This window comes from Procambarus clarkii, chromosome 54 (genome assembly GCF_040958095.1).
Source record: "Procambarus clarkii isolate CNS0578487 chromosome 54, FALCON_Pclarkii_2.0, whole genome shotgun sequence".
In the NCBI taxonomy this organism is placed as follows: domain Eukaryota; kingdom Metazoa; phylum Arthropoda; class Malacostraca; order Decapoda; family Cambaridae; genus Procambarus; species Procambarus clarkii.
The window spans coordinates 21197007-21212482 of NC_091203.1; the positions used below are offsets into that span (position 1 = coordinate 21197007).

The 15476-nt window shown below is 46.8% G+C and overlaps 2 protein-coding genes across 2 annotated transcripts; one reads left to right on the top strand and one right to left on the bottom strand.

The window, feature by feature from the left end:
• The first annotated feature begins 606 nt into the window (after positions 1 to 606).
• Positions 607 to 1083, top strand: LOC138352708 (uncharacterized). Its single transcript, XM_069305289.1, has one exon. It carries the CDS (start codon positions 607 to 609, stop codon positions 1081 to 1083), a length of 477 nt encoding a protein of 158 aa, XP_069161390.1.
• A 172-nt stretch (positions 1084 to 1255) lies between these two features.
• LOC138352709 (uncharacterized) lies at positions 1256 to 15081 on the bottom strand. The gene is made up of 3 exons (XM_069305290.1): positions 14872 to 15081; positions 7220 to 7616; positions 1256 to 1260 (listed from the first exon to the last, which is right to left on the bottom strand). The coding sequence occupies exons 1-3, from the start codon at positions 15079 to 15081 to the stop codon at positions 1256 to 1258; spliced, it is 612 nt and encodes a 203-aa protein (XP_069161391.1).
• Between the last annotated feature and the right edge of the window lie 395 nt (positions 15082 to 15476).

Genomic DNA, 15476 nt, shown 5'->3' on the forward strand with positions numbered 1-15476 from the left:
CTGTAGTGTTACACTTGTGTGTTGTAGTGTTACACTTGTGTGCTGTAGTGTTACACTTGTGTGCTGTAGTGTTACACTTGAGTGTTGTAGTGTTACACTTGTGTGTTGTAGTGTTACACTTGTGTGCTGTAGTGCTACACTTGTGTGCTGTAGTGCTACACTTGTGTGTTGTAGTGTTACACTTGTGTGCTGTAGTGCTACACTTGTGTGCTGTAGTGCTACACTTGTGTGCTGTAGTGTTACACTTGTGTGCTGTAGTGCTACACTTGTGTGCTGTAGTGCTACACACACTTCTCTACTACAATAAGTGCAGCACAGCTCAGCACCAGTGCCTCTGGGACCAACACTAAGGACATCTCTATGAACAAACTACCCCCCCCCCCCTCCCCCCCCCCCTCCCATCTGTTCCTGCCGTAATGACCCTATTAATGCTCCGTCTCTCGTAACTCGGCCTGTAATTGGCTGAGTCCTTGTGAACTGACACACATGCCCGGGCCGCTGTATTTTGCGGCTTGGTCAATACCCGTCCCAAACCTGTCTTTATCGGTGTGTGCGAGAGAGCAGCAGGTGTGTGGACAGTGTCCGCGGGGTGTCAGTGTAGCATAAATGGCCTCTAGTCAGTGTAAAATGGCCTCTAGTCAGTGTAAAATGGCCTCTAGTCAGTGGAAAATGGCCTCTAGTCAGTGTAAAATGGCCTCTAGTCAGTGGAAAATGGCCTCTAGTCAGTGTAAAATGGCCTCTAGTCAGTGGAAAATGGCCTCTAGTCAGTGTAAAATGGCCTCTGGTCAGTGTAAAATGGCCTCTAGTCAGTGTAAAATGGCCTCTAGTCAGTGTAGAATGGCCTCTAGTCAGTGTAAAATGGCCTCTAGTCAGTGTAAAATGGCCTCTAGTCAGTGTAAAATGGCCTCTAGTCAGTGGAAAATGGCCTCTAGTCAGTGGAAAATGGCCTCAAGTTACTATAGAAGCGATGACATTCCATCGTCAGTGTTACAGTTTAAAATATTGCAGTATAAAGTAACGAAACCGCTATATCTTTCCTCAGTCATGGCGTTTTTTGGTTTAAACAGACTTAACAGTTTATGAGCTCCGAAGCCCCATAATCCAATAGCAACATCGGATTACTGAGCTCTGAAGATCGAAAACTATTAAATAAATACAGAGGAAGGCACTATGATCCTCGAGAGATGCACAGGTTTCGTAAATGGAAACGTACTTGATGAATTCTGGCTCAAGCATGCAGTTGCATGTCCCATGATCAACCTGCAATGCATAATGAACTGATATATCGTGTATGTCTCGGTCAAATAGGCAAAATCTTAGTCATGTCAAGGGAGGTTGACCGGCTCTCATGTTGTTGTTAAAGATTCGCTACCTGGAACCAAAAGTTCCAAGTAGCACGGGCTATGGTGATCCCGTACGCCGTCGACCAACCAAACCAGACGCAAAAAATAGGTAAAAACCCACACTGTTCCCCTACTATGTGTGTTGAGTGCACGTTGCGAGCGATGAGAGATGGGTACTGCTAACACCTCTATTTGAAATAGGTCCTCTACCACCCTATTCCCACCACTTTGTATCACTTTTGTTTGCTGTGAGAACAACAGTGAGAGATTGGGGGGAAAAAAACGACCAGTGATTGGAACAGCTGAAAAAAAAATTGGGTAATTTTTTTCCCAAACGTTTGTGTTCGATTTTTTTCCCTGCGGTTTCAATGTCCTCAACGTTTCATATTTCTGGACACAAAATACTCGATGATTTTATATTACTCATAGCGTCTCTGTGGTTTAACGAGGGCAAAGGTTATCTCTTGCTTACAGGGGCTGGGTTATCTCTTGCTTATAAGGGCTGGGTTATCTCTTGCTTACAGGAGGATGGGTTATGTCTTGCTTATAAGGGCTGGGTTATCTCTTGCTTACAGGGGGCTGGGTTATCTCTTGCTTACAGGGGGATGGGTTATCTCTTGCTTACAGGGGATGGGTTATCTCTTGCTTATAAGGGCTGGGTTATCTCTTGCTTACAGGAGGATGGGTTATGTCTTGCTTATAAGGGCTGGGTTATCTCTTGCTTACAGGGGGATGGGTTATCTCTTGCTTACAGGGGATGGGTTATCTCTTGCTTATAAGGGATGGGTTATCTCTCTTGCTTACAGGGGGATGGGTTATCTCTTGCTTACAGGGGGATGGGTTATCTCTTACTTACAGGGGGATGGGTTATCTCTTGCTTACAGGGGGATGGGTTATCTCTTGCTTACAGGAGGATGGGTTATCTCTTGCTTACAGGGGGATGGGTTATCTCTTGCTTACAGGGGGATGGGTTATCTCTTGCTTACAGGAGGATGGGTTATCTCTTGCTTACAGGGGGATGGGTTATCTCTTGCTTACAGGGGGATGGGTTATATCTTGCTTACAGAGGGATGGGTTATCTCTTACTTACAGAGGATGGGTTATCTCTTGCTTACAGAGGGATGGGTTATCTCTTGCTTATAAGGGATGGGTTATCTCTCTTGCTTACAGGGGGATGGGTTATCTCTTGCTTACAGGGGGATGGGTTATCTCTTGCTTACAGGAAGATGGGTTATCTCTTGCTTACAGGAGGATGGGTTATCTCTTGCTTACAGGGGATGGGTTATCTCTTACTTACAGAGGATGGGTTATCTCTTGCTTACAGGAGGATGGGTTATCTCTTGCTTACAGGGGCTGGGTTATCTCTTGCTTACAGAGGGCTGGATTATCTCTTGCTTACAGGAGGATGGGTTATCTCTTGCTTACAGAGGGATGGGTTATCTCTTGCTTACAGGGGCTGGGTTATCTCTTGCTTACAGAGGGATGGGTTATCTCTTGCTTACAGGAAGATGGGTTATCTCTTACTTACAGAGGATGGGTTATCTCTTGCTTACAGGAGGATGGGTTATCTCTTGCTTACAGGGGCTGGGTTATCTCTTGCTTACAGAGGGCTGGGTTATCTCTTGCTTACAGGAGGATGGGTTATCTCTTGCTTACAGGGGGCTGGGTTATCTCTTGCTTACAGGAGGATTTGTTATCTCTTGCTTACAGGGGGATGGGTTATCTCTTGCTTACAGGGGGATGGGTTATCTCTTGCTTACAGGGGGATGGGTTATCTCTTGCTTACAGGGGATGGGTTATCTCTTGCTTACAGGAGGATGGGTTATCTCTTGCTTACAGGGGGATGGGTTATCTCTTGCTTACAGGAGGATGGGTTATCTCTTGCTTACAGGAGGATGGGTTATCTCTTGCTTACAGGAGGATGGGTTATCTCTTGCTTACAGGAGGATGGGTTATCTCTTGCTTACAGGGGGATGGGTTATCTCTTGCTTACAGGGGGATGGGTTATCTCTTGCTTACAGTGGGATGGGTTATCTCTTGCTTACAGGGGGATGGGTTATCTTTTGCTACAGGGGGATGTATGTCTTCGATTTATGTTCGAATATTGAATACTGCCATACAAGGTACGAACAAGTGTTCGAATATTGAATACCGCCATACAAGATACGAACAAGTGTTCGGATGTTGAACATAGAACAAAATGCAAATCCAGTTTGGCTGTCCAACAGCAACCGTAACTGTAGGTTATCTTTAAGTGCGTTGGTGGTTGCTTATCTTATCGGAGCTCGATGATAACACATTTAACCGCTATCGCTCCGGTCATTTATACATAGATTTGGCATATTTTTTGGAGGGAAAAAAATCTTAAAATTTCATTGTGAATCCAATGAAATTACAATGATGTGTGATGTATCAGTGACGAAATCAGCTGCAACAATGCAGGGATTCGAACCAGCGTTTTAGTGACTTCCAGACACGTGCCTGAACCGTCAACCAGGAGGCCTGGTCGACGACCGGGCCGCGGGGACGCTAAGCCCCGGAAGCACCTCAAGGTAACCAACCACCCGGCCGAGTGGGTTAAGGCACGTGTCTGGGTCACTTGAACGCGGGTTCGAATCCCTACAAAGCTCGAACTGATTTTCTCACTTCGTAGAATATTGAGCTTGGTCGTTATTCGGATATCCTGCACAGTCACACAAGCTTCCAACTTATGCTCGGATATCCTACACAGTCACACAAGCTTCCAACTTATGTTCGGATATCCTACACAGTCACACAAGCTTCCAACTTATGTTCGGATATCCTACACAGTCACACAAGCCTCCAACTTATGCTCGGATATCCTACACACAGTCACACAAGCCTCCAACTTATGCTCGGATATCCTACACACAGTCACACAAGCCTCCAACTTATGCTCGGATATCCTACACACAGTCACACAAGCCTCCAACTTATGCTCGGATATCCTACACAGTCACACAAGCTTCCAACTTATGTTCGGATATCCTACACAGTCACACAAGCTTCCAACTTATGTTCGGATATCCTACACAGTCACACAAGCTTCCAACTTATGTTCGGATATCCTACACACAGTCACACAAGCTTCCAACTTATGTTCGGATATCCTACACACAGTCACACAAGCTTCCAACTTATGTTCGGATATCCTACACACAGTCACACAAGCTTCCAACTTATGTTCGGATATCCTACACACAGTCACACAGGCCTCCAACTTATGCCCGGATATCCTCCACACAGTCACACAAGCCTCCAACTTATGGCCGGATATCCTCCACACAGTCACACAAGCCTCCAACTTATGCCCGGATATCCTCCACACAGTCACACAAGCCTCCAACTTATGCTCGGATATCATACAGTCATTGTTCATATTCCCAAACACAATAATTCCAACTTTCCATTGTTGATTTTTTAACCGGATCGGATGGTATCTGTGTCATGTTATATGTTGATTTTTTTTATTCATCAAAGGTTAATAATAATTTTGTGCATTTTATAATTTCTTGTTTTCTCTCCAGTTAAGAATAAATATGATATATGACATCATATTTACCTCCCGCGTCATCAAGCCATGAATGGGAAGGGTATGTGCCTGATATATCTGTGCCTAAAGCCTATCTTGTGTTGATGTAATTGTGTTTCATCTTTATATCTGAATTATTGGTCCTTTTCCTCTTTCGTTACGAAGGTCGAAATATATATATAACACTATTATATTACTCTATTTCAGAACAGGAAATCACCAATGAAAATTATTTGAATATTAGGATATTATATTTTAGGTATTTTTTTTGCATATGTCTTATAGTGACATTGGTAGTAATGGCTTGTTATCTAACCTTTGATATTTGGTGTTTTTTCAGGTGAAGACATTTTCACATTTTTATTAAACATGTTTTCAAGTATGTTAGAGTCCCGGTGATCTGCCTCACCCATGATAACATTGTTCTCAGATCTCAGAGCCTTCAGGGATCACAGTTATCATCTTCTTGAGCGTGATTCAAGGTTTTAGATTTCTAAAAATTTGGAAATTCTTGGGTTGAAAGATTTCTCGGCGCCATATATTTGATTTATTTCTGTAATTCTGACACGGTTGATGTGAAAATAATAGTTGCTAATCAAATCAAAGCAGGCCGAAGATAATCTAATAAAACCAGAGATTAGCTAAGCTAACCAAACCAAATTAAAGAAAACCAAAGCAAACTTAATCTAATCATTTTCATCCAAACCGCATGAAAGCAAACCTGAGTTAACCTGACCCGAAAAGCTACTCTAACATCATGTATCTCAGGTACGTTTTTTTCTATTATTATTATTATTTTCTACCACAGACGTGGCCAGACATTTACAATGCTAACCAGCATATATACATTTTCTTCTGTCCTCCATGGACAGGGTGAGAGATGTGTTAAACATATAGTTCAGGGGTTTATTGAACAATCAATTACAGAAGGTGATTCGGTGCTTTTAAAATGCTAAGCTAACCTACATTTAGGTTAGGTTAGGTGCGTTTTTAACAATTGATGGTAAGATCCCTTCATTGCCTGTGTTATGTCTCCCATTCTCTATAACCGTAGGCGCCTGACAGCTGGGTGGACAGCGCTTCGGATTCGTTGTCCTGAGGTTCCGGGTTCGATCCCCGGTGGAGGCGAAGACAAATAGACAAAATGTTTCTTTCACGCTTATGCTCCTGTTACCTAGCAGTAAATAGGAACCTTGGAGTTAGACAGCTGCTACGGGCTGCTTCCTGGGGGTGGAGGCCTGGTCGAGGACCGGGCCGCGGGGACACTAAACCCCTTAAATCATCTCAAGATAACCAAGATAACCTCCCCCACTTCGCCAGACTGTCGGAATCATCATTATCATCAGTCTTATCATGCACACTACCTGTATGACTTTAAAAGAGGTCAATATCACAGTCTCCGTGGTGTAGTGGTAAGACACTCGCCTGGCGTTCCGCGAGCGCTATGTCATGGGTTCGTATCCTGGCCGGGGAGGATTTACTGGGCGCAATTCCTTAACTGTAGCCTCTGTTTAACGCAACAGTAAAATGTGTACTTGGATGAAAAAACGATTCTTCGCGGCGGGGATCGTATTCCAGGGACCATAGGATTAAGGACTTGCCCGAAACGCTACGCGTACTAGTGGCTCTACAAGAATGTAACAACTCTTGTATATATCTCAAAAAAAAAAAAAAATCTTATTTTTACTTTACAACAAACTGCAAATAATGGAAATTCCCATTACTTGCACTAGTTGCAACTGATGAGAATTTTGCCTGTGAGTTTGTGTGCAGTCATAACCTGGAGTGTAGATACACTTACTGGCAATGATACTTACATGTCATCTGACACATGAACTGCAATGTTTCTGGGACAATAATGCAGAGAATCGTTTTTCGCGGAGATAATTAGTTTTTTTAATTTTGTCCCGGAGATCGAGTCCCAAATCTCCAAATTAGCTTCATATAACGTATTTAAAACTAACCTAACCTAACCTAACTAAAGAGAACCTAATCTAGCCTGAGCCAAGCAAACCTAACATAACATTCTTTCTCTCTCTCTCTCTCTCTGTCTCTCTCTCTCTCTCTCTCTCTCTCTCTCTCTCTCTCTCTCTCTCTCTCTCTCTCTCTCTCTCTCCCTCTCTCTCTCTCTCTCTCTCTCTCCCTCTCTCTCTCTCTCTCTCTCTCTCTGTATCTCTGTCTCTCTGTCTCTGTCTCTCTCCCTCTCTCTCCCTCCCTCTCTCTCTCTCTCTCTCTCTCCCTCCCTCTCTCCCTCACCTGGTGTGGTGGAGCGCCTCCCAAGGGAGGGTCGATGAAGCTATGCAAGAGAGATAATGAGACTCACAAATACTTGCTGTTTCTCTCAACTGTGGAACGGGAGGCCGCTGGGTGCTGTTCCTGCTGCTGCTCTTGTGGAAGTTACTGACACTGCTGCTGCTGCTGCTGCTGCTGGTGCTGCTGCTGGCGCTGCTGCTGCTGTTGCTGCTGCTGTTGTGGAAGTTACTGACACTGCTGCTGCTGCTGGTGGTGGTGCTGCTGGCGCTGGTGCTGTTCCTGCTGCTGTTGTGGAAGTTATTGACACTGCTGCAGTTGTTGCTGCTGATGCTGTTCTTGCTGCTGGTGCTGCTGCTGGTGCTGCTGCTGCTGCTGCTGTTGTGGAAGTTATTGACACTGCTGCTGCTGCTGCTGCTGCTGGCGCTGCTGCTGCTGCTGCTCTCCCTAAGAGACTCCTGATGCTGTTGCTACCGTTATCGATACTACCGAGGTTTCTGATGTAAATAATCTGAATATAATCCTATACAGCAGCAGTACTACCACTGGCGCCATTATAGGGACCCAGAGCCTCTCAGAAATGACTGAATGAACGCGCAAGCCATAGATCACTAAGAACTTGATTTGACCCGACCAGGATTCGAACCCATGACGTTCAGGATCATGCCGAAACGTACCCACCGCACCATGGACGGGTCAAATAGATTTCTTAGTGATATATATATATATATATATATATATATATATATATATATATATATATATATATATATATATATATATATATATATATATGCGGAAAATCCACAGAGAAATATGAAAGGAAGTGAACGTTTCGACCTGTCAAAGCCTTTGTCAACACCAGACTGACTAGAGGACCCAAAGCCTCTGAGAAATGAGTGAGTGAACGCCCAAGCCATAGATCACTAAGAACTTGATTTGTTTATGTTTATATATATATATAACATATATATGTTATATATATATGTTATGTTATATATATATATATATAACACATAAAGATAAACACTGAGGACCTGAGGCAACACAGAGAACGAGGCAAGTGTTGTGGGAGACTAATGAATCCAGATTAGAGTCGACGTCGGGTGAACTGATGGAGACAGATCACCGCTCTCGCAACACCATCAAGGTTTTCGGTCAAGTCCCAGAGATTTACCAGGTGTCAAGTGCCGGCTTATCTGGTGTCAAGGGAGAGAATCAGCTTACTAGTTGTCAAGTGGGAGCCTCCAAGGCCAAGCATACTAGGAGGTAAATGGAAGCTTGATTGTTGTCAAGGAGTAATTAGGCAGGTTGTCAAGTTGGAGCTTGTCCGGTGTCAAGTGCCAGCTACCAGGTGTCAGGGAACAATTAAGTATAGTGTTAAAGGGCAGCTAACCCGCAGTCAAGTGGAACCTTACCTTGTCAGACGGTCAATATCGCCGAGTCAATAAAGAGTGAGCCAGGTGTCAAGAGGAACCCTCTTTGGTGTCCAGAGAGAGCTATACCTCATGTCAAGTGGGAGTTTGTCAGGTGTCAATGTTGAGCTTGTCAGGTGTCACGTGGAAGCTTGCCAGGTGTCAAGGGCGCGCTTGTCAAGTGAGGCGCGTCTTGCGGATGTGGTTGACATGTGTGTGTGTTGTGTGATGTGTCTTGGAGCGTCCGACACCCACACCAGCACCTCGTGTTCACTATATTCTGCTGAGTATTCCGTCCTCTTGAACACACCACTAAGCCACCTGAACACAGCACTAAGCCACCTGGACACAGCACTAAGCCACCTGAACACAGCACTAAGCCACCTGAACACAGCACTAAGCCACCTGGGCACAGCACTAAGCCACTTGAACACAGCACTAAGCCACCTGAACACAGCACTAAGCCACCTGGACACAGCACTAAGCCACCTGAACACAGCACTAAGCCACCTGAACACAGCACTAAGCCACCTGGACACAGCACTAAGCCACCTGAACACAGCACTAAGCCACCTGGACACAGCACTAAGCCACCTGGACACAGCACTAAGCCACCTGAACACAGCACTAAGCCACTTGAACACAGCACTAAGCCACCTGGACACAGCACTAAGCCACCTGGACACAGCACTAAGCCACCTGGACACAGCACTAAGCCACCTGGACACAGCACTAAGCCACCTGGACACAGCCCTAAGCCACCTGAACACAGCACTAAGTCACCTGAACACAGCACTAAGCCACCTGGACACAGCACTAAGTCACCTGGACACAGCACTAAGCCACCTGGAAACAGCACTAAGCCACCTGGACACAGCACTAAGTCACCTGAACACAGAACTAAGCCACCTGAACACAGCACTAAACCACCTGAACACAGCACTAAGCCACCTGAACACAGCACTAAGTCACCTGAATACAGCACTAAGCCACCTGAACACAGCACTAAGCCACCTGAACACAGCACTAAGTCACCTGAACACAGCACTAAGCCACCTGAACACAGCACTAAGCCACCTGAACACAGAACTATGCCACCTGAACAATGCACTAAGGAACCTGGACACAGCACTAAGCCACCTTAACACAGCACTAAGCCACCTGAACACAGCACTAAGTCACCTGAACACAGCACAGAGTAAGCCACCTGAACACAACACTAAGCCACCTGAACACAGCACTAAGCCACCTGAACACAGCACTAAGCCACCTGAACACAGCACTAAGCCACCTGAACACAGCACTAAGCCACCTGAACACAGCACTGAGTAAGCCACCTGAACACAGCACTAAGCCACCTGAACACAACACTCAGCCACCTGAACACAGCACTAAGCCACCTGAACACAGCACTAAGTCACGTGAACACAGCACTAAGCCCCCTGAACACAGCACTAAGCCACCTGAACACAGCACTAAGCCACCTGAACACAGCACTAAGCCACCTGAACACAGCACTAAGTCACCTGAACACAGCACTAAGCCATCTGAACACAGCACTGAGTAAACCACCTGAACACAGCACTAAGCCACCTGAACACAGCACTAAGTCACCTGAACACAGTACTAAGCCACCTGAACACAGCACTGAGTAAACCACCTGAACACAGCACTAAGCCACCTGAACACAGCACTAAGTCACCTGAACACAGCACTAAGCCACCTGAAGACAACACTCACCCACCTTAACACAGCACTAAGCCACCTGAACACAGCACTAAGCCACCTGAACACAACACTAAGCCACCTGAACACAGCACTAAGCCACCTGAACACAACACTCAGCCACCTGAACACAGCACTAAGCCACCTGAACACATCACTAAGTCACCTGAACACAGCACTAAGCCACCTGAACACAGCACTAAGCCACCTGAACACAGCACTAAGCCACCTGAACACAGCACTAAGCCACCTGGACACAACACTATGCCACCTGAACACAGCACTAAGCCACCTGAAGACAGCATTAAGCCACCTGAACACAGCACTAAGTCACCTGAACACAGCACTAAGCCACCTGAACACAGCACTAAGCCACCGGAACACAGCATTAAGTAAGCCACCTGAACACAGCATTAAGTAAGCCACCTGAACACAGCACTAAGTAAGCCACCTGAACACAGCACTAAGTAAGCCACCTGAACACAGCACTAAGCCACCTGAACACATCACTAAGTCACCTGAACACAGCACTAAGCCACCTGAACACAGCACTAAGCCACCTGAACACAGCACTAAGCCACCTGAACACAGCACTAAGCCACCTGGACACAACACTATGCCACCTGAACACAGCACTAAGCCACCTGAAGACAGCATTAAGTAAGCCACCTGAACACAGCACTAAGTCACCTGAACACAGCACTAAGCCACCTGAACACAGCACTAAGCCACCTGAACACAGCACTAAGTCACCTGAACACAGCACTAAGCCATCTGAACACAGCACTGAGTAAACCACCTGAACACAGCACTAAGCCACCTGAACACAGCACTAAGTCACCTGAACACAGTACTAAGCCACCTGAACACAGCACTGAGTAAACCACCTGAACACAGCACTAAGCCACCTGAACACAGCACTAAGTCACCTGAACACAGCACTAAGCCACCTGAAGACAACACTCACCCACCTTAACACAGCACTAAGCCACCTGAACACAGCACTAAGCCACCTGAACACAACACTAAGCCACCTGAACACAGCACTAAGCCACCTGAACACAACACTCAGCCACCTGAACACAGCACTAAGCCACCTGAACACATCACTAAGTCACCTGAACACAGCACTAAGCCACCTGAACACAGCACTAAGCCACCTGAACACAGCACTAAGCCACCTGAACACAGCACTAAGCCACCTGGACACAACACTATGCCACCTGAACACAGCACTAAGCCACCTGAACACAGCACTAAGCCACCTGAACACAGCACTAAGCCACCTGAACACAGCACTAAGCCACCTGAACACAGCACTAAGCCACCGGAACACAGCATTAAGCCACCTGAAGACAGCATTAAGCCACCTGAACACAGCACTAAGTCACCTGAACACAACACTAAGCCACCTGAACACAGCACTAAGCCACCGGAACACAGCATTAAGTAAGCCACCTGAACACAGCATTAAGTAAGCCACCTGAACACAGCACTAAGTAAGCCACCTGAACACAGCACTAAGTAAGCCACCTGAACACAGCACTAAGCCACCTGAACACATCACTAAGTCACCTGAACACAGCACTAAGCCACCTGAACACAGCACTAAGCCACCTGAACACAGCACTAAGCCACCTGAACACAGCACTAAGCCACCTGGACACAACACTATGCCACCTGAACACAGCACTAAGCCACCTGAAGACAGCATTAAGTAAGCCACCTGAACACAGCACTAAGTCACCTGAACACAGCACTAAGCCACCTGAACACAGCACTAAGCCACCGGAACACAGCATTAAGTAAGCCACCTGAACACAGCATTAAGTAAGCCACCTGAACACAGCACTAAGTAAGCCACCTGAACACAGCACTAAGTAAGCCACCTGAACACAGCATTAAGTAAACCACCTGAACACAGCACTGAGTTAGCCACCTGAATAAAACATTAAGCCACCTGAATACAGCACTAAGCCACCTGAACACAGCACTAAGCCACCTGAACACAGCACTAAGCCACCTGAACACAGCACTAATCCACCTGAACACAGCACTAACCCACCTGAACGCAGCACTAAGCCACCTGAACACAGCACTAAGCCACCTGAACACAACACTAAGCCACCTGAACACAGCACTAAGCCACCTGAACACAGCACTAAGCCAATTGAACACAGCACTAAGCCACCTGAACACAGCACTACGCCACCTGGTTGATACCTGGTTGATGGGGTTCTGGGAGTTCTTCTACTCCCCAAGCCCGGCCCGAGGCCAGGCTTGACTTGTGAGAGTTTGGTCCACCAGGCTGTTGCTTGGAGCGGCCCGCAGGCCCACATATACCTGGTTGATGGGGTTCTGGGAGTTCTTCTACTGCCCAAGCCCGGCCCGAGGCCAGGCTTGACTTGTGAGAGTTTGGTCCACCAGGCTGTTGCTTGGAGCGGCCCGCAGGCCCACATATACCTGGTTGATGGGGTTCTGGGAGTTCTTCTACTGCCCAAGCCCGGCCCGAGGCCAGGCTTGACTTGTGAGAGTTTGGTCCACCAGGCTGTTGCTTGGAGCGGCCCGCAGGCCCACATACCCACCACAGCCCGGTTGGTCCGGCACTCCTTGGAGGAATAAATCTAGCTTCCTTTTGAAAATGTCCACGGTTGTTCCGGCAATATTTCTTATGCTTGCTGGGAGGATGTTGAACAACCGCGGACCTCTGATGTTTATACAGTGTTCTCTGATTGTGCCTATGGGGCCCCTGCTCTTCACTGGTTCTATTCTACATTTTCTTCCATATCGTTTACTCCAGTACGTTGTTATTTTACTGTGTAGATTTGGTACTTGGCCCTCCAGTATCTTCCAGGTGTATATTATTTGATATCTCTCTCGATATGATAGTTCAGGTGATATCTCACCTGAACACAGCACTAAACCACCTGAACACAGCACTGAGTAAGCCACCTGAACACAGCACTAAGCCACCTGAACACAACGCTAAGCCACCTGAACACAGCACTAAGCAATCTGAACACAGCACTAAGCCACCTGAACACAGCACTAAGCCACCTGAAGACAACACTCACCCACCTTAACACAGCACTAAGCCACCTGAACACAGCACTGAATAAGCCAGTGAAGTGGATCGTCACTGAGATCTGGATGAAGTGCGGACCGAGGCTCCTGACCGTGGCAGACATCACGGTCGCCTGAAGGAACTCCTTCACCTGAAGGATGCTACGAGTCCTCGGTATTGGGTATCAGTCATAACAATATAATTATGAACACAGGACTATCCAGGACGTAAGTTCGAACCCTCATCACGGCCCTAGTGGATTTGTTCACTTGATATATCACGCAATTGTGATTCTGTGTGTATAGTATAATAATGTGCACCCCTAGGTATATAAATTACAATCTAATATCGATGCTAGTCTGAATACATGAATGTTATTGAACAGGAAATTAACATGCTGTACCAAGGAACACACACATAGCTCTGAGGTGAACAAGGTGAACAGGCAGCCTTGTACAGATAGACAGCTGAGGTCTCCTGGATGGAACAGTCCCAACTGGATTGCTTGTTCGGGATTATGTGGCTGCATGCTTGGGCAGTAAAGACACCACTGAGTCACGAGGTCTCACAGTTTGGAAGGGACTAGCTAGCTAGTGAGAAGGTACAAAGCCGTCCCAATTATCAAGCCAGGTTCTCCTGTCGTCAATACTCCTCTGGTATTCTTCTTGAAAAGGGAGCCGGTCGGCCGAGCGGACAGCACGCTGTACTTGTAATCCTGTGGTCCCGGGTTTGATCCCGGGCGCCGGCGAGAAACAATGGGCAAAGTTTTTTTCACCCTATGTCCCTGTTACCTAGCAGTAAAATAGGTACCTGGGTGTTAGTCAGCTGTCACGGGCTGCTTCCTGGGGGTGGAGGCCTGGTCGAGGACCGGGCCGCAGGGACACTAAAGCCCCGAAATCATCTCAAGATAACCTCAAGATAACCTCAAGAAGATAACCATGAGCCATGGGGGAAGGAAAATCTTTCAGCTTGCCTTCAAGAGTCGTCAGCCCCATTGTACCCACCATGCAGTGTAAACATTCAAGAGTCAAGAGTCGTCAGGCCCAGTGTACCCACCATGCAGTGTAAACATTCAAGAGTCAAGAGTCGTCAGCCCCAATGTACCCACCATGCAGTGTAAACATTCAAGGGTCAAGAGTCGTCAGCCCCAATGTACCCACCATGCAGTGAAAACATTCAAGAGTCAAGAGTCGTCAGCCCCAATGTACCCACCATGCAGTGTAAACATTCAAGAGTCAAGAGTCGTCAGCCCCAATGTACCCACCATGCAGTGTAAACATTCAAGAGTCAAGAGTCGTCAGCCCCAATGTACCCACCATGCAGTGTAAACATTCAAGAGTCAAGAGTCGTCAGCCCCAATGTACCCACCATGCAGTGTAAACATTCAAGAGTCAAGAGTCGTCAGCCCCAATGTACCCACCATGCAGTGTAAACAAAATAATTGATGCTGGAAGCTATAATATAAACAAGGAATAACTCCCATTCCATTTTCAGTAGTTTTATCTGACATTAAATCTTTACTTCGCAAGAGAACTGAGTTTCAACTCTTTTAATATGGTCAGATTTTGTCCAGGATTCTGCATGCTTCTCTTCTCCTTGAAATATTAAGGAGCAAACACATGAGAGAGTCGCTGGCATTCTGCTCGTCTCCGGTGAATTGACTCGCCCGTTATGTGAGTGGGCTGCGTGGGTCATTCCTCCTCCTCCCTGGTTCCTGTGGTCGCTATTCATGACGACGAACTGAGGTTGTTGGCTCAGACAACATTGCTGACTTGTAGCGTCCTCAGCAGGCGGTCTAAACACACACACAGGGGCCTGGTAGCCAGGTGGATAGCGCGCAGGACTCGTAATTCTGTGGCGCGGGTTCGATTCCCGCACCAGGCAGAAACAAAATGGGCAAAGTTTCTTTCACCCTGAATGCCCCTGTTACCTAGCAGTAAATAGGTACCTGAGAGTTAGTCAGCTGTCACGGGCTGCTTCCTGGTGTGTGTGTGTGTGTGTTTGTGTGTGTGTGTGTGTGTGTGTGTGTGTGTGTGTGTGTGTGGTGTGTGTGTGTGTGTGTGTGTGTGTGTGTGTGTGTGTGTGTGTGTGTGTGTGTGTGTGTGTGTGTGGTGTGGAGAAAAAAA

Coding starts and splice junctions, on each gene's coding strand:
- LOC138352708 (XM_069305289.1), top strand. CDS start 607: ATGGCCTCTAGTCAGTGTAAAATGGCCTCTAGTCAGTGTAAAATGGCC.
- LOC138352709 (XM_069305290.1), bottom strand. CDS start 15,081: ATGAATAGCGACCACAGGAACCAGGGAGGAGGAGGAATGACCCACGCA. Junction 7,617..14,871: donor AAACTCAGTTCTCTTGCGAA/GTAAAGATTTAA, acceptor CGATAACGGTAG/CAACAGCATCAGGAGTCTCT.